The sequence below is a fragment of the Wyeomyia smithii genome, chromosome 2 (genome assembly GCF_029784165.1).
Source record: "Wyeomyia smithii strain HCP4-BCI-WySm-NY-G18 chromosome 2, ASM2978416v1, whole genome shotgun sequence".
Lineage (NCBI taxonomy): Eukaryota > Metazoa > Arthropoda > Insecta > Diptera > Culicidae > Wyeomyia > Wyeomyia smithii.
In genome coordinates, this window is record NC_073695.1 from 51,994,897 (window position 1) to 52,019,712 (window position 24,816).

Genomic DNA, 24,816 nt, shown 5'->3' on the forward strand with positions numbered 1-24,816 from the left:
CATTTTCACCACTTCAATTCCAGTCGTAGATGAACTTCTTTTCATATTTTTGCTACTGAGAGGACTACGATTCGAATCTTTGTATAAGAGTGAGTTAATTTCCCTTAAGGTAATGCCAACTCGAAATATGTACACCTGACAGTTTATACGTTATATTGGAAAATTCAATTAAAGATCGATCGTTATTTATTATTATTATCTTTTGTTCACCCCAACTTAATTAAACTACTTTTTCGCCCAAGTTGATGTTACGATGCATCTGCGTTGCTGAATTTTTATTTATCATGTTGCTATCAAATTTCATGCGTAAATTCATATACATTGCTGTTTCATTCTGAAAATTTGTGTTGAAGCAACGAAAATGTTGCAATAAGTTTCGAATTTGGAAAACTATCACTTATGTTTGAACAAGGAATAAATAATACTTCGCTTTTAAAATTTTGACCGCACAACATTCAATCAGAGTTTTGTCAGTTGAATTAAATTTATGATACTGGAGAAGGGATGAATAAATTTTAGTTTGTTTAAAGTAATAATGATTTGAGAAAGACCAAAATTAATTATCTTTTATCACAAAAGTGCTTTTGGACCAAGAAAAAGACCGGAATGCTTTTTCGTTTCTGAATATCATAAATGAGTAAATTTCAATCTATAAGACCACCTTAAAACAATAAAGAACAATTGGCTGTTTGATGAGTTATGGTTATTTAGTGGATTAGGTCACTGTGGTAATTCTACAAAACTATTCCGAGATTCAACACTGAGCCTGATAATCCTTTGTTTTTATTGGCGAATTTAGGATTGTGGCTTTCAACATCGGGAGACAACCAGTTTTCGATTCGTCTTTTCCTCTAGAGAAGATGATATTTTCTGCTTCACCTAGCAGAGACTCTTCGGTGGAGTTTCGATGGAGCTAATCCCGACCTTTGACTGCGGGATCACTCGATCTAAACGATGGTCATACTCATTAAGCACGGGTCAGCAGCGGTTGGAAAAGATTACCGACACAAATGAGGCTCGATGATCCTGTGATTCTTTCGCTAATAGTAATACTACTAATGACCCAGCTCAGAGAGGGAGCTACCCGCAATCGGATCAATTTGTATTGTTTGGGATGGGCATTAGGCTTACAATTGTTTTTAGAAGGACTTTGGTGAATTTTTCATAACATAAAAGCAATAATCCGGTCTGGAACGGTCGGGATGGCTGACTTGGGTACCGAAACACCCGCTGGCGACGGCTAACGCTGGACTTGAGGGAAAGAGGCAAATATTCCACACAGGAGAACGACACCGTGTGCGGGTGTCATCGTTCATTTTCCATCTCTTGTTTTGAAGGGGAAAATCCTTCACCCGACAGCAGTCTGCTGGTGAACTCAGCCGCCGAGTCTTGCCTTGGGAAAGCCAGCAACCGTCGCCATCCACAGCGACAGCTGAGGGCCACGGACGACGTCGTCACTGATAAGCCTGCGCAGTTCGGCGCCGGTGTATGATTGGATAAAATTTCCCTTTGCCTTCTCTATTTTCCTGCTCGCAGGTGAGGGAAATCTTGGAACAATTAGACATACACACACTAAGACTAGTGGTGTTATTTGTTGTTGGTTGTGATGGTAAGAACAATTCAATCATCGACAGACTATTGTTAGCAATTTTGGAGTGCTCGCGTAAAGTGGTTTGATTGATTAAATCAAAACGGTTTCTGTTAGGGAGGATTATTTTTAGTTATCTACGATGCATTTCGACACTCTCATTAACGATATTCTTTATGATTGTAATCATTAAAAACAAAACTGAATAAAAATTGTTTACCAACAATATTGGAAAATGGCATATAAACAATATATTACATCAAACACGGTTTGCGGGTCTAGAATCCTCCAGTTTCGTATAACGGATCAATATCATTCAGACAGAAACATCGACGCAATAAAAACAGAGACTGAAAAAGGACAAGATAAGATACCTGAAAGCTCTACCCCTTTCCGCTAATCTGTAAACTGCAGGAAAATCATAAACTCCTGTGTCCTGTCTACCCAAAGTTTGGCGGTGGTCTGAATTGGTGTAATCTTTTGTTTTTACAAGAAATTATTGTTTCCTTCCTTGTGCATTCGTACTGAGTTTAATGAGCACATTTTCAGTGTCTGCGTTACTCAGAAAGAGTCGAATCCTGTCTAGTAGTGTTCAAAATTTCGTTTTCACATGCCTAATCCTGACCGCAAAATCCTCTTTATGGATCATTTAGGGGGCATTGTTTTCGCCGACAGATTACGGCCGGTACGAGGCGAGAGGAGCGGTATAATAAAATAATCAACGTCGTCACTCGAGGTAGCAGAATCGGCTCCAGTCCTATGATAATCCACCAGAAGCAGGGTCCGATTGCTGCTGCCTGCCTGCAGCCACCAGTGTGAAGCCCGTGGAACTCATTCTTAGGTACTTTTGGATGAGGGGATGCTTTCGGCACCTCCTTCTCGTTAATTCTCATTTAAGCAGTTATAAAATTTTATGACAGGCAGATTGACTTTTGCAGAAAATATTTTGCACCCAGCCTTTCCGCCAGTAATTGGAACAAAGCACGACAATAGTTCGGGGAGGGCCAGACTGGCTACTGCCGAGCTGGATACAAAGGTGCACCTAACGGCATCTAATCCAGGTTGAGAATTGTGCCTGATTACATCAAGGGTGTTGCATTCTATTACTTATGGCCGAATGAAAATGTATTGGCTATAGTGAATATGACTTTGAAGTAAATAAAAATTATTTAAGGGGTAATATCCACCAAAAAAAATTTTTTCTTGTCATTTTTTTTATTGGCCTAAATCTTGCTAAAACTATCCTAGAATTCAAATCTACATCGCCCAAGTACTGATCTAAACTCGAAATTCGTTTAAATCAATTTTTACCGAACAACTTTTATGCTCCAAAATAACATTTTTCTTTTATTTTGGCGATGCTCGTCTTTTTTTTTTAATTTCGAGGCTTTGTAAACTAGTAGAAGTTACTTATGATCGATATCGTGTTTCAAATTTGAAGTATAGAGGTCGCTGCATCAAGTTTGCGTCTCTAAAGTCGATCAGTTGTTCTCGTTGTGTACGTTCGTTGTTTGAGTTTTTCTATACTTTTTAACTATGAGTTATATTCAAAAGTACTTAAATATCAGTGACAAGTTTGAGTTTAGCGTGGGATTGGACGCCAATCGCGTCAAAGTCGCTGATCATCTTATGTCCGATTTCGCGAAAGAGGCTAGACGCAGCTTTACCTCAGATAAAAAAGGAAGAAGAGGAAAAGAAAGCCCAGGAAGGACAACTTTACGGCGCAGAGATAGCCGACTGAAGGTAAAAAAATATTAGCGGTTTGATTATTGCGATTTTTAAGATTCGGGGTGTCGGGGTGTCGAACCACCATTAAAAAATATTTTTTGCACAGAAAAATTTTCATATGCCAAATTTGGTATTATTTGCTCTGGAGTCATGCCAGAATTTGTGTTTCATTTGTATGGAAGCCCCCTTTTCTAGAGAAGGGAGGGCTGTCAAACTACCATGGAAACATTTCTCACCCCCTAAAGCCTCAACATGCCAAATTTGTTTCCTTGTGCTTGACTAGTTTATGAGTTATGCAGAAATTCGTGCTCCCTTCGTATGGGAGCCCCCCTTCTAGAAACGGAGGGGTGTCAATCCACCACAGAAATATTTCTTGCTCTTGTAAACCACCACACGCCAAATTTGGTTCTATTTGCTTGATCAAATCTCGAGTTATACAGATATTTGTGTTTCGTTTGTATGGGAGCCCTCCCTTCAAGAGCAGGCCCTCCCTGTGTCAAACTACTACATAAATATTTCTTGCTTTTTAATACATTAACGTGCCAAGTTTGGCTTCATTTGCGTGATTAGTTCTCGAATTATGCAAAAACTTGAATTTCATTTGTATAGTAGCCCTCTCTTCCAAATGAGGGCGAGGTCTCAAACTACCATAAGAACCTTTCCAGGTCCTAAAAATTCTCACATACAAATTTTCATGTCGATCGGTTCAGTAGTTTAAAAGTTTATATGAATCAGAGAGACAGACAGATAGACAGAACTCCTTTTTTATATGTATAGAGTCATGATGACCTTTTTTTAAACTATTAGGTACTTCTGTTTTAATGTGTAATTTTTCTAAGGATGTCCCATTTTTTCCCGTACCGCTATGTGATTATTGTTTTAACGACACCCGCCTTGTAAAAAGTGTTTTCCAAGAACAGTAGCATTTAGAAGATGTCAGAATCATGTGTATTCTCTTTATAATTGTTTTTCTTCGTTTCAGTGACTTTTCAATAATTTCAAATATTTTCTACCTGATAATGGCTATTAATCCGTAATAAAAAGCATTTATATTATTTTTAGCTCCTTGATATATTTACGTAAAATTGTTGCTGATAATACCAGATATTGTGGAAAATTCGCTCAGCCCCAAAAAAATCCAGACTGTTGGAGTTAATTTGAGTGGTTTAGTTGAGTGTAGTTGAGATACACTTAAGCAATTTTCTATCGGTTGGTGTGCAGCTAAACCGAACAGCGCCAAAAACATTATTTTGAGTAATCGATGAGCAAAGTTTAAACACCCTGTATATTTGCTGCAAGCTGCTACAGATAATTTTTGTTATAAGATCATTATTATCATTTTAAATGATTTCGTTTTTTTCACGAAAGATAGCTTATTATGCACTGGTGTTAATAACACAATTAAAAAAAATATGGCACTTGGTTTCTTTTGTTGAAACTCTTCTAGATCATTTTTCGCTGATATAAATTTTGAAGTTGAAATTGAAAATCCCGAGTTGATCCACTTAGCGGTGAGACCCAGTCTTTCTCATCCGAACTTTATTATTTGTTAAACAAATTTCCAAACAAATTTTCGAAAAAAATTATATCTTGATAATTTCAACTGGATTCATAGTTTAGTTTGAATAATGAAATTGGGTAGCCAAAAGCACAGTTATGCCGAACTTTTTAAACTAAACATTCACACACATACGAACATACATTCTCACATACAAGCATGTACAGATACACACACAAATAAAAATTATATTTGAAGAAGTATGTTTCGAATATATTGGGCGAATTTGTTTTATGATTGTTCGGTTTATCAGGTAGTGGCCGAGAATCAATAGAATTGCCAAATACGATCCAATAAAGGTATTTCCATTCTTTTCGTTTCAAGAATAGTGATGTTGTGTTTGAAGTAAATGAATTTCCTAATGATTAAAAGTATTGTGTATGAAATTAGGCGTAATATTTTTAAAATGACTTTTGCTAAGAAAAAAAAACCCGCGTGAATTCCGGAATGCGAGTAAAGATATTCCGGAATCCGCGTTAGAAAAAAAATTCCGGAATCCGCGTGAAAGAAGCCGCGTAAAAAATCCGCTTGAAACCGCGTAAAAAGCGACCTTAGTGTATATTAATTAGAAATAAAGTACAAACCGATCTTCGAGGAAAGATAGTGAGTTTGAAAAGTCTTCGGAGTACATTACTTTTCATAACATTCAATCCACATGTCCAATCATTATGAAATTCATTGGTTAAGGGTTTTGAAGGTAGCCCGCTCATTTGATCCCAACTTTGTTCAGATCAGTTGTTTTGTTTCTGTGGTAAAGAAATTTCGTGATTGTCACATTTTGGTACATAACGGACAAAGTTACAGTCTGATAACAGTGTAATTAAATGGTGTATTATGGGGTAGCTGGGCTCTTAATTTGACACTAATTTTGTGAAAATCGATTCAACCATCTCTGAGAAAAATTATTGAGCTTAAGCAGTCTTTAGAATATGTTTCTTTTTATAACGTGATTTCACATGTTGATGAATAACGGACAAAGTTATAGTCTGATTTCAATGAAATTCAATAGCAATCTATGGGGCAGCTATACCTTTCATCTGACACTAATTTTGTGAAAATCGGTTCAGCCATCTCTGAGAAAAATGAGTGAGTTTAAACAGCCCCTGGATAACGCTTCTTTAGATAACTTTTGAACCACATGTTTAATCATTACAAAATTTATAAGATAAGAGTTTTGAAAACAGCCCATTCATTTGACATCAGTTTTTTGAAATCGGTTTTGTGGTTTTTGAGATATTGATGTTTCGTTATTGATATATTTTGATACATAACCTCTAAACTAAGAATCCGATTACAATGAAATTTAATAAAAATCTATGGCGCAACGACACCTTTCATTTGCAATTAATTTCATGAAAATTGGTTCAGCCATCTCTGAGAAAAGTGAGTGAGAAAAAAAATTGCGTATACACTAGGGTGGGGAAAAATGATTGATTTTCCAGAACCAAGTTTTTTTGGTTCCTTTTGGGGCCCCACACAACCCTAAACTTACTGGGAGTCGATTGGTTTTGTCTCCGCTTGGCGCATTGCATTTCAAATTTGTATAAAAATTTATATGGGAAAACCCACTTTTTGGCATTTACCTTTCTAGAAAGCTCAATAATGCTCTAATAATGCACTACATTATGTTAAAGTATAGTATTTTAGATGCCAAACAACTTTGCAAAAGACACTGAAGAGCTAGGATGTCCCTAAAAAGAGCTATAGCTGTTCAAAGTTGAGTATGTCGATTTAAATGCAAAAAATCTTCTTTTCTGCCAACATTACCAATGCACCGGTGTCAGTAGGATTCCCATCAGAAGTAACCTGTCGTAACGAGTTTATACACTCAACTGGATCAAGCAAACAAATTTAGGTCAATTTTCCAGGCGTAGGTAGAGTCTACAACGTGTTTCAGAGGTTACTTCAGATGGAAATCTGACTGACGCCGGTACACTAACAGTGTTGGCAGAAAAAATGATTTGCAACATAAACTTCGACATAATCAACTTTGAACAGCTCTAGTATTTTTTTGGGACACTATAGCCCTTTAGTGTCTTCGGCCAAGTTGTTAGGCATAAAAAAACCTACCATCTGAAGTCATGAAACCTATGGTTTGGGCCATTTTGAGCTCTTTAGAATGGAAAATGCAAAAATGTTTGTTTTCCATACAAATCTCCATATAAATTTGAAATGCAATGCGCCAAGCGAAGACAAAACCAATCGACTTCCGATAAATTTAGGATTGTTTGGGGCCCTGAATAGAACAAAAAAAACTTGGTTCTGACTTTCTGCTATCAAGTTTCGTTTTTTGCATATAACGATTCCCCACCCTAGTATACACACACATACATACATACATACAGGAAATGCCCAGTTCATCGAACACACCGTGTGTGATTTTTAAACTGAAACAGTGTTCTTACATTTTACATATATAAATCCACTAATATTTTATTGTATATTTTTATCAGGTTCCCCAACCACTTACCTTTCCTTTAAGATGAATCCTATAATACCTTGGTGTGACTTATTCTTGACAAAACAAAAATCCCTCTTATAAATAAAACTGGCCACAAGGTGACACAACGTAACTTCTCCAGCGAATTTATAAGTGGCGATATCTGGCAGGAGACACAAGGCAAAAACGAGTCCCTCTTATAATAAAGCTAGCCAGGAGGACGTCCAACGAAACTTCTCAGAAATATCATATCACACCCAAGCACGGATAAATAATAAGCATTCCACTTCTCAATAGTGGTATTGCTAATAACAGCAGTGCGGCATACAGCAGACACTTAGGCATATCTCATAATAGATCAATGATTCTAGTCGCATTGAGGACAATACAGAATAGAGGAAAAAAATTAAACCTGTCAAGCAATTACTCTGGGACCTTTTGACGCATTTTTGCATTCACTAGGAGCAACGAAATTCACAGAAGTGGTTGAAAAGCTATAATATTTTTTGAGCAAGTTGCTTGAGCTTAAGGGTAACATTTTTCCACTTTTGTCGACCAGTGTGACTTTGGATATTAAAGCTAAATTTTCAGTATACATAGTCAATTTCCCTTTCAAATTTGATAGTTTCATTGTATTCCTCGAAATAATTTACGGAAGAAATACCTGAGGTAATTTGAATCGATCGGGAGATTTAACATATTTACGCAACACGTTCAAACTTCTCAATGTTTCATCAAACAATCATATCCACTTGAAAATATCTGTTTCTTTTCAACCCAAAAACAATTCAGAAATTGATTTTTGGGATTTTTTTCGTAATTAAGGAATGAAGCAGTGGAAGGCTTTACAATCGACACCAAAACCGAACCAAATTTGAGGCGAATCTGTGAAGGTCGTGTTCAAGTGGTACATGGTAATTTGACAAGAAAATCAGTCGATATAACTTATATTTTAAACTAGTCAAGTTTAAATACGGAAAAGATGTTATTTTGTAAATGTATATTTAGTAAATAAAGAAGCTCCTCTGGGTTCCTTTTTGGTCTCTTTAGCCTCCTATATTGATAACTCGAGGCTCCTACATTGGCCAATTTACAAAAAATGTTAAAATTACACGAATATATGTTTTAACTTTCCTGTACTGTATAGTTTGTTCTAAAGGGTGATTTTTTACTATTTTTACATGTTTGGCTCACTGCACAAGTATGTCCTTCAGTCAGTCAAGTCAGTCAAGTATGTCCTTAAAAATGAGACCAAGAGATATTTTTTATGTTTGCCCAAAAAAGAATGACATACAAATGAAAAACGCATATTTTTTGAAGAAAAAGCTCTAAAAGTCGTTCAAAGACAGTTTACATATGAAACTTGAAATAAAAAAGTTAGAGGGTAAAATGTGTTTTTTCAATATAATTCGGTTGTTTTCAAAGATAGAGAAAAACTGTTTTTTACAAAGTTTCTTAAAATTAATGGAGATATAACATTATAGAACAATATTTTCTTCTATCTACAAAGATAAAAAAGTTAGGTCACCCTAATTTTTGTTAATTTTTTTATAAGCGCTTTATCATATGTAACAACTTTGTAGAAGAAAGTTTTTCTCTAAAATGTTGCAATAGAGCTCTAGATCCAAATTTCCCCCTCAATTTGGTTTCTGGACCATTGTGCACTGGCACGTAATGGCGTCCAAGCGTAATCTTTCAAAGTCAAAATTGTTCAGTCTACTATGCCACTTCATCAGGGAAAGCCTTACAGGCGAACATCGTTTGCAAATCGTGGATATTTGTTACCTACCGTCTGCCGGGGTGAGATTAAGCCACGGGGGTGAGATTAAGCCAAAACGGGAAATGTTTGTATGTTAAATTACTTGAGATTTCTAGAACCTAATACCTAAAATTCAATACTTTATGAAACGTGACATATTTATTCACAACTGCAAATGGTATATAGATAATATCAGTGAACTGTTTCACTTAAATAATGTTTCAAAGTACAGGGTGAAAAACATGCGCAAATAACGTTATCCAAAAATGTCCCAGGCAAACCAACTCGATCAAGAAATCACATCAACTTACTGCTCAGTTGGTACGTTAGGATGTCGTCTCCAATGTTTTGACGAAATATTATGCATTGAACCTGTGTTGGCTCAGAAAATAATGTTTTTCCAAACTGTATACTTTTCGAGCCCTTTTGGGGTGAGATTGTGCCAAGCTATAATGAACGGTACAATTTGCGGAATTCACATTCACGACAAAATTATATCAGTATACACCAAAACATTTGCTTTGTTTACATAGCGTGTATTGTCTAGCTTTGGTATTATTTGAAATAATGACAAAAAGCTTGAGAACAGTAAGCTAACAACTGTTAGATGGAAATTTACAATGCATCAGTCTTTGTAAATTACTTATGGAATGTAACAAAATTCTGTACACCTATTCTATATAAACTGATGACTTTTAAAGCGAGGAAGGAGGGTTGTGGGTACGTTTACAGCGGTTTTGAGATCTCCAGTGTAATATATAGTGGTCAATGTCACATAATAATTGAAACGAAAAGTCTTCTGAGGCTTTATGTCTCAACGTTTTCCCCTTCTTAGCTACCTGGAGACGCCACTATGTGTATAGAGACTGTCTGTGGTGAGATTAGGCCAAAGTTCATTTAATTTTAGCAAATTTATAATTTATTGTAGCTTAACCGTATTTGCGGCAGTCGTTAACTCAACATTTAAGTGTGCATTGACGTGATTTGGATCAAACTCATTGCCTAAATGTGTACATTAAAAGCTAAGGAACAAAAATGTATCCTTTTTTTGGCACAATCTCACCCCGGCAGACGGTATAACAATTCGTGCAATATGAAAAATGTGCTTGGCCTGTTGCCTAATGAGCAATTTATCTCTCGTTCTGGCCCTGTAAATTGGCCACCAGGATCGTGTGATTTGACGACCCTAGATCTTTTTGATTAGCCTACGTGAAATTGTTAGTTTCTGTGGACAAGCCGAACACTATTAAGAACGTACAACAACATCACACGTGTTGTTGGTGGAATTCAGGCCGAAATGCTGGAATAAGTGGTAAAAATTGGACCTTCCATACGAGCTATTCGAAACGTAGCCGTGGTCAATAGTTGCATGAAGTAATCTTAAAAAAGTAAATGGCAATCCAACTTATCGATTCCGAGGGTCTACAAGCATGGGCGTAGCCAGAATTTCAAATAGAGGGGGGGGCACGCTCTTCAAAATTTCAGAAGTAAAAAAATGGTACACTAAGGTCGCTTTTTACGCGGCTTTTTTTACGTGGATTCTGGAATTTACGCGGTTTTTACGCGGATTTCGAAATTTACGCGTTTTTTCTACGCGGATTCTGGAATTTACGCGTTTTATTACGCGGCACGTATCCCCCGCGTAAAACCGACTGTAGTGTGTTTTGCAAATTGAAATAAATACTAGTCTTTAGTGATTGTTACATCAAGGCAACCAGTTGTCCTTGACATCCAACCGTGAATATAAATAGATGTTCTTTACTAAAAACTCTTAACTTCATTCAAACCTTCGGACATATTATTTTGGCGACGAGGATCTCAAGAATCCACGAACATGGCAGAAGATAGAGTTGATCAGTAGCTGCAACCGGGAATTCAAGATATGATTCACAAGATGACCCAAATTTTACAGCGGATAGCGGTCCAGCAGCAGCAGCGTCAGTATCAAACCCCGGAGCAGATTTTGGAGTCCCCCTTTTCGAACATCACCGAGTTTGTCTTCGAAGAAGAAAACGGAGTTACGTTCGGACGTTGTTGTTTAACCGCTACCAGGACCTCTTCGAGAACGATGCAGGCCAGCTGAATAATGCGGCGAAGGTACGTTTACTTCTCCGGAAGCTGGACACCCATTCGCACGATGATGTCGTTTTGTGCTATTAGAGTTATTGAAAACAAAATTTTGCACCAATGTCAACATTTAGGGGGGGGGGGCAACGGCCCCCCTGCCCCCCTCTGGCTACGCCTATGTCTACAAGCATACTTATTGATCAAAGTTTGTAACAATATTGTCAAGTAATGTTGGAAGTTTGAGTAGAAGGTTATGAAATTGGGATAATCAACCGTAGTCTTTACCGTAGTCTGTAGCTGAAACTGATTCTTTTAGCATAAAGGAGGACAAACCATCAACTGAATCAGGATTAAACTAGGAAACTGAAAGTAAATTATTGAGATGAACTGAATTGGTTAACTTATTTTATAATTTTTATACGAATTTGTAAAATATATAGGAATTTTGTTAAAAAAAAAAAAAATTCTTGCTCGCCAAAAAAATCCCACTACACGTATACGTATCTTTTGAGTTAACATTCATTGTTGAGGTTGCAGAGATAAAATTATCAGAAATAAGAATAAACTTGGGCATTAATTACAAAAAGTATTACGTAACGTGCATGAGGAATTGTAGGGTCCGTTCTGAAAATCACAAAATAATAAAATTCGCCAAATCAACTGTATACTATGTACTCAAACGTTTCCGAGCGTCGTAATAGCACACGATCGGAAGTTGTATTAGGAGGTATTGAGGGCAATCAAAGTAAACCCAGTGATCGAACTCTGCAGGTTGTCTATCAGAATTCAAAATCTGATAGATTTCCTGTCAGAGCAGGTGTACCTCAAGGTCCAGTCTTGGGTCCAGTCCTGTACAACATATTCACTTCAGATCTTCCTGATTTGCCTCCAGGATGCACAAAGTCATTGTTCTGTGATGACACAAGTATCTCCGTAAAAGGAAAAAGTCTTCGTGTCATATGCAGTAGATTGAAGAAAAGTTTAGATATTTTTTCTTCCTACTTGCACAAGTGGAAAATCTCTCCCAATGCTTCTAAAACTCAAATAATAATTCTTTCGCATAAGCCTAGGGTTTCTTTCCTCAAGCCAAACAATAACTACAGTAGCTTCAGCACGATAACTGGTCTCCAGCGCCATTTCAATCGTTTCGCTACAAGCTTCGATTTCGACACCAGCCGCGAGATTCTGAAGACCCGCTTTGTGACTTTAGCACGTAATTTTTAGCATAGTACAATCATTTGGGCCACAAGGCCTGTTGATGTAATTTTTACAAATAAACAAGAATAATCACGTTGTCAAGGTGAATGGGGTTATTTTAAGTTGGTCTGACAAGGTTCTGCCGCTCATGGCAAGTCCGTCCCATTTGCGTTTTTGTGCTGATGAGCAAACACTATTAAAAATCGTACGTTTTAGAAGAAATTTTGCGCTTGTATCCCTTTTTAATTGAGACTGTCAACAAAATTTGTTACTGCAATGGCAAACAAATACTTTTACGTTAAAAAGCGTGCATAAACATCAAGTCTTAATTAAATTATGTTGAAAATCATAAGTTGGGACCCATATGCCATTACTTTTACGATACCTATCCAGAATGATAGCAAATCAGTCACATAGCCACCTGCGACCGGTGATGAAAAACAAACTAGGTACTGTAAATCAATTCCCGTGCTAGGCTACGTTTGAAACGAATCCATCGCTAGTCGATCTACAAATGGCCTTCTCTCGTGCTTCCATAGAATGATTTTGTAGCGAGAATCCTTCCACAATGTGGTTGAACAACTGCGCCAACCACTTGTTTCTCTATCTGATATTATTGATAAATTCAAAATCACTTCAGGTCGAGGAACTTATTCTAAATTTTTTTTAAAAGCGCCCACACGTTCTTGGCGTGGCAGCTTATACACATCAGTGAAAACCCTTCTATTAGAAGATTTTTATTCCCTTGTAAAAACAGCTAAGAAGCGTACCATGGTATTCGATATGACAATTGACGCGATCTTCAAAACTAAATTCACCGTTTTTCATAATGTTTTAATTAATTGTTACCCACGGCCCTACATGGATAAATTACGAAGAGAAGTATTTACTCAAGCATGCTTTAACTTACAGTACCGTGAGTGTTGACATATCTAATGATGATGGCCAAAGAAAATTTTGTTCACCGTCGTTAATAAAAAAAGCTGAAAGTAGCAACTGGTGGAAACTTTTCCTCGAAGAAAACATTATAGTATCAGCGAGACAAAAACGATCGCGATTGTAAAACGTGCTACTGAAGGCAATCTTTTTAGTTGTAAACAACGAGAAGAAGTAGTTTTAGAATAATTTTCGAGTAATTGAGCATTGATAGATTTTTACAGGTTTTACTCTTGAAATAATAATAACAACTATCACCAAACAACTGCCAAGCAATAAGGTTTGAATTTTGGTCCCATTCTCAGATACACACGCATGTGAATAGCTTTGTTTTCTTGTAATTTACTAGTACAAAGGTACAACAAATAGCGTTTCCAAAAGTTTTTAAAGATCAATTTTCGCTAATAAACAGCGCATCCTTTATTTCTTCCGTTTTAATGGCTTAAGTACAGAAAAATTAAACCGAACCACTTATAAAATGTCACTAGGTCAACTGGTACATCAAATTCTAAACCTGAAGACCATAAACCATTGTAAACATCATATATTTCATAATTATTATTGGCTGTGGGACTCACTTGTAATGATTTTTTCTGTGGGACCGACTTGCGATCATTTTTGCTATGGGACAAGCTGACTTGCTATTTTTTTCATGGTTTTCAGAACAAAGTATTCAAAATTTTGTGTTTTTTCGAAAGTACATATGAAAAGGTGATGATTCCATCAATAAAATCAAAATTGATAAAATTGCAATTGGGACTGACTTGCCATGAGCGGCAGTTAGGTACTTGGGACTAATTTATGATAAAAAACTTATTTTCAAAGAGCACATTGAGAGTATACAAGCCAAGTGTATCAAATATACGAGATGTTTATATCCTCTCATTAAAAGGAGTTCTAAACTTTGTTTAAAGAACAAACTTTTGATTTACAAACAAATTTTTAGACCAGCAATGCTTTATGCTGTACCGATCTGGTCAAGTTGCTGTTCAAAAGGAAGAAAACGCTCCAAAGGATTCAGAATAAAATTCTGAAAATGATTTTGAAGCGTCCTCCTTGGTTTGGTACACTCGAATTACATAGACTTACTGGTGTTGAACCATTAGAAGCTATGTCAAATAAAATTATCAACAATTTTCGACAAAAATCGTTGCATTCCTCAATTGCTACGATAAGCTCTCTTTATAGCCAATAAGTTAGCAATTAAGTTAGTTGTAAGATTACTTTCCCTTTTCTGACAAGTAGGTTTAAATCCCTACGAATGATAAGTCCTAATTGCGAAAGCAAACAAATCCTAACAATTAAAATTACAAATTTCTAACAGTGTTGAGAAGTCACCATTTGTGATTGGACACACATACTCATTATTTACTAATATTTATCATAAATACTCAAGCTACTAACAAATTCCCCCCTTAAAAAAAAAATTAAACCCAGTTCTGTCGGATCGTTATATCGCAAAACAATATGGTGCCAACAGTAGTGCGGTCCGAGGAGGCTATCTTTCTTTCGTGCATGTAATCAATCCAACAGAACGCTCAAGCAAAATCCAGTGGCTAAAACACGCGCTCGAAAGTTGTACGAGACGAAGTACAAAGGAAGCAAGCTTATGGACTATGAAACATACGTAAAGATTTGCGGATTTACGGATTGAAAATGGATACGTGAAGATGGATCGAGTTCAATCGTTTATTGAGACACACAGAAGTCCTGTTAATTTTTGGCCGGGATTGGAAAGCTACAACTACAGCCAGGAGTTAGTTCAGTGGTATCGTGACAATCCACCCATGTGCCAATAATTCCGTCTAATCGAAAAGTACTGGACGATAACATAGGTCGACAAGAGCGAAAAGAGTGCTGCCATAAAGCTCGAGATAGCTACCCTAGAAAGATTATATATTTTTACCATTCCTGTGAGTTTTGGTCCATCATCAAAACGCGTCAACTTACCTTAGCCATTACCAAAACGCGTTACCTGAGAGTTCGCATAGTAATTGCTCGCCAAAATTCACAGGAATGGCTAAAAACCCATAATCTTTAATTTTTCCCGTTTTGAGCGTTTGGAGTGCACCTGTGTTGACCAATGTATTCAATGAAAAACACGAAATAATTCTCTTATACATATATTTTCCCTGAAAGTACAATAATATATTTCGACAATTTATTATTTCGAATGCTTAACATGTTTCTTAAGTCAAACCAACTTTTAAATATAGGTAAATAATATGTTTCGGATTCTAAATGAGCAAGCAAGCTTTGCTGTACATCTGTTGTTGAAATGATTTCAATTACTATGACAGCGTATAAACCGTACGCCACCGGCAAGCGCCAGAAAATTATATCGCAGTAAACTTTCAAGTTGACAATATCGAAAGAAACCGGCTCGATTCGGCACTGAATGCGAATGGGTGGATCAACATAATTGGAAACAATTGGTGCTGTTGAGGGCGGCCGATCATACTATGGAACCGGTTGTAAAATTCTTCACCGTAACTAACACGGCCCGCGCTACCTGTAAACCGCAAATCACTCTAAACACGACCATTATTTTCGAATTTGTTTTCTTCGAAGTCTGAAGCTGGAAATACCTGCGTAAATGCGTTTCAAATTATATCCAGCCACACCTTAAGGATGGAGATGGTCCGCCTGCCTGCCAGGTCCACTGCAAGTGCTTGCTGATTAGGACATTCGGGACCCATTTATGCATATTCAGGCATTTTACCTGATTTTGGTTAGTATTTTTCGACAAATTAGTGATAAATGCTTTCAACTAGAAAGTTAATAAACTAGCGTTAGAGTTTACGCTAAAATTTATATTTGTCAATTCAATGTTCAGCTGTTGATATTTGTCGTTGGCAAGCTATCATCAGAGGCGGAATATTACCCAATTGGGTGTTAATTAGCATTTCCATCAGCCACAATCACTCGTTAACACATCGGGCGAACACGTGCTCGTTGTGATTCGACACCGGGTTCACTTTGGCTGTCCGCCTCCCTCCTGAACCTGTTTCTCTATACGGTCTATGCTGCTACATGCACACGCTAGGGGTGGGAACCTCACTACAGCCAATCAACATGAGCAGAAAAAAGACAACTTCTGGCAGATTGGCTGGGTGAACGTGTGTTCATCCTGGCAACTCACCAACACCTAAGAAGCGGTAGCATCAACAATGAAGTTGTCATGTCAACAGCCAAAAAAAGAGAAAGAGAGAGCACCTGATCGGAGTGGAAATTAAGGCGCACGCATTGTTCGCTGTCGTTTGTATTGGTGCTGAGAGCATGACTTTTTCTCGCCCACTTGTGGATGAATGAAATGTGGCTCTCAAGAAAGAAAGTCGAACAGAGGAACAAGAGGAAAATGCCCCTTATTTTTCACCCTCTCGAAACAAACGGGTGTCATTACTGCAGCCTAGCGCTTGAACACAAAGAATGTATCCTTCGATTCGTTCACAATGCACTTGGTTGTTCCAGATATTAGTGCAGGGTTGCTTACTTGTTAGCTGTGTGTGTGGGCTCGTGTGTTCATTGCCAAAGGGACCCTGCTTTTAATATTTTCAATATTTATTTGACGAGCTGTGGCTTTTTACTTCCAGTTCGTGGTTGACGTTAGACGTTAATGGTTCGCAGTGCTAAGTTTGGTGAATTGTTCTGTGCAAGGATAGTGTAGGCGGGTTAATTGAAGCTTTCCAGATCGGAAAATCGTTTGAAACTGTTTCGATTATTGTTATGTTGCAATAGTGAGTGGTAAACGAGTGAGCCGAGAATATTAATTTAGGAGAAAAAAAAAAACAAAAGTTCAGTCACGAACACTTCGACGATTACAAAACAAGGATAACTCCGTTAACAATGATGTCCAGTGCGTTGCAAAGTGATCATATCCTCCGGCCCCCGCAGGATAGTTCCATTTCGAAACCGCGCGCTGTGTACAGTATCGACCAAATTTTGGGGAATCATCATCACCACCATCATCATCATATACGGACTACCATTAATAATAATAATAACAACAACAATAACAACACCATCGGTATCGGCAAGAACGGTAAGTTTATCATTTCCGGACTCGTCCCAGCTGTTTGATCGTCGGGCAGCCCTTTGACGGTTTTGTCGTTAATTGCAATAATAATAATAATAATAGTAGTAATAATAATGTAAACTACGACAGTGGCTTTGCTTATCACCGCCGCTGCGAACGCGCGGAGCTGAGAGAGAAAAAAACATGTGAGGGTGGAAATATGAATCGTGAGAATCGGGCCAGCTGCGGAAGTTCAATTGGCTAATGATAATCTAATAAATCAAATTGTCAAAAGCGTGTATCTATTAAACGGGAGAACGGTGAAATAGTTGGTTCATTGTGTTTTCTTCCGCGAGTAGTTATTACGATGCCGCGCTCAAGGAGAGGGGTTTTACAGTTCTGGTTGTATGTGATCAAATAATAATAAAAAACCGATATCACCGACTGAAAGGGGGAGGAATAATTGAAACATTCATGTTTGATTTTTTGCATGTGCGAGCTCATTAAATACACCTGGCATGGTTGTGAAAATTATTTGATTGTTCGTGTTTGCTGCGTTATTGATGGTTCGTCGTTCAATAAATTAATTGGTGGGTTCGTTGTAACCTTATTTTTGCGAGTGGGAAACGTTGGGAAACGTTCTTTTGTTTATTGCCGTTTTTTTTGGATTTTTAATCATTTCATCTCATTTTAAATTGTGTAAAAAAGCATTTGAAAGCTGATTTAAAAATCAGCCATCGTATGTTCGAGTCCTGGCTAGATAGAAACAGTTAGTGTCAGTAAAATTGTAGCTACAGTGTCGCATTTATCGTGTATACTAAATCTTCCCAATAAACAGAAGAGTCAAGTTGTTCTGCGAAGTTATTTTCGGTTTCGCCCGGAATATAATTAAAAAATTGAAAATTATGACGTAGGACTATGTAAGGACTTTGTTTTCTATACTAGGGTATATTCTATGAGAGCGGGAACAACATAGCTTCGGATGGCACATCAGGTTTCATACGGTAATAACTATTCAACCACATGATGGATTCAACACAGGTTCACTCCAGAAGCTCAAATCGGAAAAAAACTGAAAAATTATAGCTATTCAACCATTCCTGTGAAATTTGGTGTCCCTAGCAATTATCGTTTTTTTCAGAGACCTAAATGAGTTTTCTCGTAAACACCGTCAAAGCCACGATCCCAGCGAGGAATTTTTATACGACACTCTCACGTTCTGGTAATGGCTAGGGGCACCAAAATTCATAGGAATGGTTAAATAGCTATAATCTTTAATTTTTTTACGGTTTGAGCTTAAGGAATGCAATTTTTTTTTCATTATATCGACATGTCGTTGGAGAGATAAAATCTGGAACAATTTTGTGATACAGTAAGCATTATAGATTATTAATTGCTTATCAGTAAAAATTGATTAAAAAAATATCCCAACAGGTCAAGTAGTGATCACTTTATGAGTCCAAATATTAGGGTGGGGAATCGTTATATGGAAAAAACGGAACTTGATAGCAAAAAGCCAGAACCAAGTTTTTTTTGTTCTATTTGGGGCCCCAAACAATCCTGTATTTATTGGAAGTCGATTGGTTTTGTTTCCGCTTGGCGCAATGCATTTTAAATTTATATGGAGATTTGTATGGAGAAACCAACTTTTTTGCATTTTCCATTCTAAAGAGCTCAAAATGGCTCAAACCATAGGTTTCATGACTTCAAGTGATAGGTTTTTTGATGCCTAACAACTTGGCCGAAAACACTAAATAGCTAGGGTGTGCCATAAAAATACTAGAGCTGTAGAAAGTTGAGTATGTCGAAATTTATGTTGCAAATCATTTTTTCTGCCAACACTGCCAGTGTACCGGCGTCAGACAGATTTCCATCAGAAGTAACCTCTGAAACACGTTGTAGACTCTACCTATGCCTAGAATATTGACCTAAATTTATTTGCTTGGTCCAGCTGAGTGTATAAACTCGTTACGACAGGTTACTTCTGATGGGAATCCTACTGACGTCTGTACATTAGTAATGTTGGCAGAAAACAAGATTTTCTGCATTGAAATCGACATACTTAACTTCGAACAGCTATAGCTCTTCTTAGGGTCATTCTAGCTCTTCAGTGTCCTCTGCAAAGTTGTTAGGCTTCTAAAATACTATACTTTAACATGTAGTGCATTATTAGAGCATTATTGAGCTCTCTAGCAAGGTAAATGCAAAAAAGTAGGATTTCCCATATAAATTTTCATAAAAATTTGAAATGCAATGCGCCAAGCGGAAACAAAACCAATCGACTTCAGGTAAGTTAAGGGTTGTTTGGGGCCCCAAAAGGAACAAAAAAAAACTAGGTTCTGGAAAATCGATCACTTTGCCCCACCTTAATATGCATATTGCAGTAAATGGCCGATTTTCGCTGATTTCCATGAACCGGAAGTCGCCATCTTGTATTCCAAAATTCGCAAAAAAAAAAAAAACATTATTTGGGGGAATCCAGAATGTATTCCACTGTTTTGTATTACTTCCTAGAAGCCGGAAGTCACCATCTTGGATTGTGACATTGTGGTCCGGTTCCGGAAAGCAAAACTTTTACCTCCAGGAATAACCAAGGACCTTAAAAGTCATCGAATTTATTCAAAAAGTTCCCATGATGCACGAAAATCATCATTTTTGACCCCTCCCTTTTTCAAGAGCTATCCTTCCTTCTTTTCAATACGTCTATGAACACCTCCTTCGTAAAAGGAACTCGTATGCCAAGTTTGGCGAAAATCGGTTCAGGTGCAGGAGTTAAGCTGAAGTTTTTACTTAGACGTTATGTTTCGAAGATTTGTTTCAATTTCAGCATTTTTGAGAATACTCAAATTCTTATGACGCAATATGATTTTCAAAATAATTTCATATCATGACGCTCTTAGTTCAATACAAGACTTCATTTTTCTATTACAAAATTACAAAATCACAATTTTCCGCATTTCGATGGATGCTTAGCTAACTTTCCAATCGATTTCTGTAAAAATGAAGGAAATCCGTTGAAAACTGATTGAGTTTTAGGTATTCGTGGATAACTTTCGTTACCCTCTTTTTGTTTTTTGGTTTTTCGGTTTGCACCCCTAAAACATTATCGTAAGACGTAATTCTACGTCAAAAAATAAGAAAATAATAAACTTATTTTGTAAAATAAAATTTAGTAATTGTTTAGAATTTTTTCGCAGCTATTGTTTTTACGGTGTATATTTTGACGTGAGACTACGTCTTTGTTTTCTATACTGAGATGCATTCTGTAAAATAGGAAACGCAATTGGCAAATGTTACGTCAGATTTCAAACGATAATAACAGCAACATTACATGATGAATAACAATAACCAATATATTGTTAAATAGATAAAATGTGTAACAATTTTAGAATATGCTAGTCATCATTATTATTTCACTGCTCAACGGTGAAAATTGATAAAAAGTTACAAGGAAATTTACGCGAACAATTGACCAATCACACGCGAGCATTCCTAGCACAGACGATGTGAATGGACACCAATCATTCCCTGTGATATTATCTGTATCAATATAAAAAAAATGGACAGAGTTTCCCCGTCCCAACAGGTCAGATTAAGTTTGCTTCCATGAACTTAGACTAATTTGAAGTCTCGAAGGTAAAGATTTTTCGAAAAGTTTTGAAACAAGCCTTTTACTTGAACAATTTCCAAACCTGCTGTCAGAGCATAATAAAAACTGCTGTCTTGAAAGAAAACATGCTGGTAGAAGCAACAATACCGTACAGTATAATATACATATCATGTGGAGCAGAGCGCCGCTGGACTCTCGTCGTCTATCATTGCAATGGTACACAACTTCTATTTCCGTGAAAGCAAGGAAAAACTGCAATGCTACTGCATTGATAGTGATTAAAAGTTTATCTCATGAATATGATTACCTAAAAAACATAAACTACTCAACAAGAATTGAGCATTTTTGCAACGGTCATAAGATTTTTTTTGGCATTTTATCTTCGGTATTCACTAAATGATCGTGATTGAAAGAGTAGATTTCTGAAAATACAAATTTATATAAGCTTAAGAGCCAGCGAATGTTTCTGAATATTTTGTCGATTCACTAGGATCTATTCAGAATCTTTTTTCACATTTCAACATTGTTAGCTGATCTATTTTTGTTTTCAACTTAACAAATAATATTCTTAGGTATATTAGCTGTCTTCGTAATTCAGTGAATATAATTGTTGGCAAATGAAAAAACAACAAAATAGAAGTTAATCATTTCGAACTTTAACTTCCTTGTAATTGTTGATTGTTATGATTTTTCGCTGGAACTTGTTGATAATTTTCAACTCAACTCATCTTCTTATGTTTCCCTATGAGTGAACCTATGTAACGGCTTCAACATTATTTTCATAATGAGATTTATATAATATATTGAATTCGATTAGAGTTTGGTTTATGAGGAAATAGAGTTGATTCTGATTCAGACGCATTGCGAGAAATTCTGTGCTTCTTCAATAACAACGACACGCTTGTGCCTTGTTAAAGAAATGTTGTTCGCACAAAGAAACATTACACAATATCGTTGAGTGTAATCGAAGTTCCTTCGAGTACTGTTCAATATATTTCTAAAAAGAAAATTTATGGAGAGTCTGCAAAAAAATACTAAATCACAGAACAAACCAACTGATGCTGTCTGCAGATTCTGTAACATTTGTAACTAAAATCCTTCTTATTACAGTGTTTGTCCCACGTCACCATTTCATACAACCCTAGGGCTGTATACCTTGTAGTATTTTCTCCAAAACAGCATCCATTTTCTAAAATTCATTGGCAAACAGTTTTTTGACGTAGGACTTTTTTAATAGGGTGGAATGTACCCTAAACTTATAGTATAATAAATGGCATATCTTCTCAATAGTAAATCATTGAAAAGGTGAGTTAAAAATAAATCAGTCTTGGTTTAGTTCCACAGCCAGCATTCAACGAATCACGTAGGTGACTCACTTTTTTTAAGTGACGTCTTTTCCCAGTTTCGCAAAACACGAATAGATTTAATTCCGAATGTAAATCAAATGTACGGAATATAAATCTCATTTCGTGCTGGCGAACAGTGGAACCGGACCGATGATGGAGCTCTCAGTCACGCAACAAAATAACCCGTTGTATCTACGTCGCTTCTACGTTTACTTACTGGTAAATTTCATAATTAAAAAGATATGTTCTTTTTTCTGATTGAAATCTTAAGCAAGCATGTGTTGATAACTGGTCGAAAAAAATTGATAAAAAGTAGATAGGATCCCTTCGTTTATTTTTCAGTTATAACTTGAAATGAATCATTTAAAAACAAGATTTTGGCTATGCGTTTTACATTCGGCCAGGATCATACCAAATTCGCAATAAATAGTGAATAGCTCGAAGACAGTAAACTCATTATGTCGTCAAGGGCAAAGAGCATCTGACAGAGTAATTCAAAATGCACTGGACAAGGTTGAATTTTTGATTGGCTGTCATTGAAAAATTATTTAATATTATCTCTAAAATGGACTGATTTTTTCATCATTTTAATTTTACAGAATAATACATTACCCAAGTAAAATTTTTATCGGTTTTTTGTATAAGATTACTACATGAGCCAAGGTCGTTACGTTGATTCTCATTCAAAACCAGCTGCTCTGAAAACATAAAATTAAAATAAGGCCACGGCTCAACATCAGTTGCAGTTTTAACGATTCAGCGGGAAGTCACGCACTTGAAAATATGTTACGGGAAAAATATTTGCAAACAAGCATCCCTCCTGCTCCCTTGTACAGCATCCCATTCGGCAGATAATAATGGAAAGTGAAGCAAATGGCATCCCTTCGGGCAACCATCAGGACGTGCAACCCACTGCGTGTTGGGAAACCTTAATTATCAGTATATTAAAATCCCTTTAGCAGCAAATTGCTGCCTTTCAGCATTGTTCGTTTTTTTTTTCATTAATATAACTCAATCAACCAGTTTAGTAGTTATTAAACACACCGAAATTAAGCTAACAAACAAACGTTAAAAGTTCAACCGAATGAAATCGATAAACCTCACGGTTCACTCACGCCGCCTCCCAAAGTTGCCCGCAGAGCAAATCCCGCGAAAAATAAAGTACGAAAAATCAAAAGTGGAAAATCAAACAGAACAACACATCAATGAGCTCAGAGGCTCAGGATGATTTGCGATTCGGTTTTGCCACCCCGTAATGATTTCAACAACTTATTTTCCACCTTTCCGTACTTGAATCAGTTTTTCCTCGCGAGCGCGAGCGATAATGTGTGTGCTCAGTGTGTGCGTGTGCGTGTGTGTGCGGCGGTTTTCCACGGCACGACACAAGGGGCGAACAATGTCATGCGTGTCAATTTTGCTGCCGGATTGGCTTCGCTTTTCATTAATATGATCATTGCGGTTTGTGGGCTCCCTGCCCCGCTTTCGTGCTTCACTCGAAATAGCTCTTCAATTGTTGATAATTTTTTGGCTTCTCTCCACCGCCTACAAACTCAGCTAGATCAAAAGTAGCCGAGTTGTGACGAATTTGGCTGTTTCCGAGAAACATTAGCAGCCAGTTTGAAGTATTTGCAATTATTCCCGGATCAGAAGTTTCGAACGTGGGACGCGGTGGAATTTAATTGGTTGTTCGCCATGCACTGGAAGAAGCACAGATGCAGAAAAAATGAAAATGAAAACCTATTCTAGGGATGGGTGTCATTGAGACCGATTCAGCAGGGGGACAACACCACAATCCTAATTAATCCTTTTCAGCTAGGTGGCGATCGACAAGCGGTTAGCAACAACCCGTTGATGCTGAACGTGGTGGTACGATGGGACAGGCTTTTTCCCTTTGAAAGGCGGGGCAGGTGAGAAAAAGGACAACCCAGAGGGCTCTCATAATGGAAACAGAATTGCCGCAGGTACTGTATCGGTTCGGTCTTGAGACGATCTGAGTGGTAAATCCTATCCATTGTTATCGGTAATGGATGCTGATGGCTTGCATGGGTAAAATGTCATAATTAAGCCTGGTTTTAGTTTTCTTTTTCCACAGAAATGTTAGTAATTTTATTTCTAGAAAAAAATGAAATTAATAACAACATAAAAAGTATTAGTTCAAAATTGCTGATGCAAAACCTTCTTATCTGCAAACTGTACCGAAACGACACAGCCACTGTCAGTTTTCAAGTTCTCGTGAGAACGGAAAACTCCGTCTGCTTCGGTTGTTTGAATGACCCCAACAGGCGAGGACCCACTCTGCATGTTTCCTCGTTTTCCAAGCTTATTTTTTTCTGCGGGCTTAACCTTTACTCGTTGATCCGATCTCGTGTGTGGCCGAAGAGCGCAGCGCAAGGATGATGATTATTTAATTGGCGTATTCAGAGAGTGAATATTCGCCGGTGAAACTGTATTTCAATATTGCGGAAGAGGGGATAACGATGGAATTTGTATAGATTTGGGAATTATTTTTGATCGTGCAACTTTTTATTTCGAGCATGTGATTCGTTATACGCGAGCAAAAAAAAAACTGGTT

General features: G+C 37.1%; 1 protein-coding gene across 1 annotated transcript in view; it reads left to right on the plus strand.

The window, feature by feature from the left end:
• Positions 1–16,777: 16,777 nt before the first annotated feature.
• LOC129725111 (retinal homeobox protein Rax) overlaps positions 16,778–24,816 on the plus strand; it is a 35,071-nt gene continuing 27,032 nt past the window's right edge. The window contains exon 1 of the mRNA XM_055680566.1: positions 16,778–17,315. Coding sequence (XP_055536541.1) covers positions 17,120–17,315 — 196 coding nt within the window. The 5' untranslated portion in view covers positions 16,778–17,119. The remainder of the gene's footprint in view (positions 17,316–24,816) is intronic.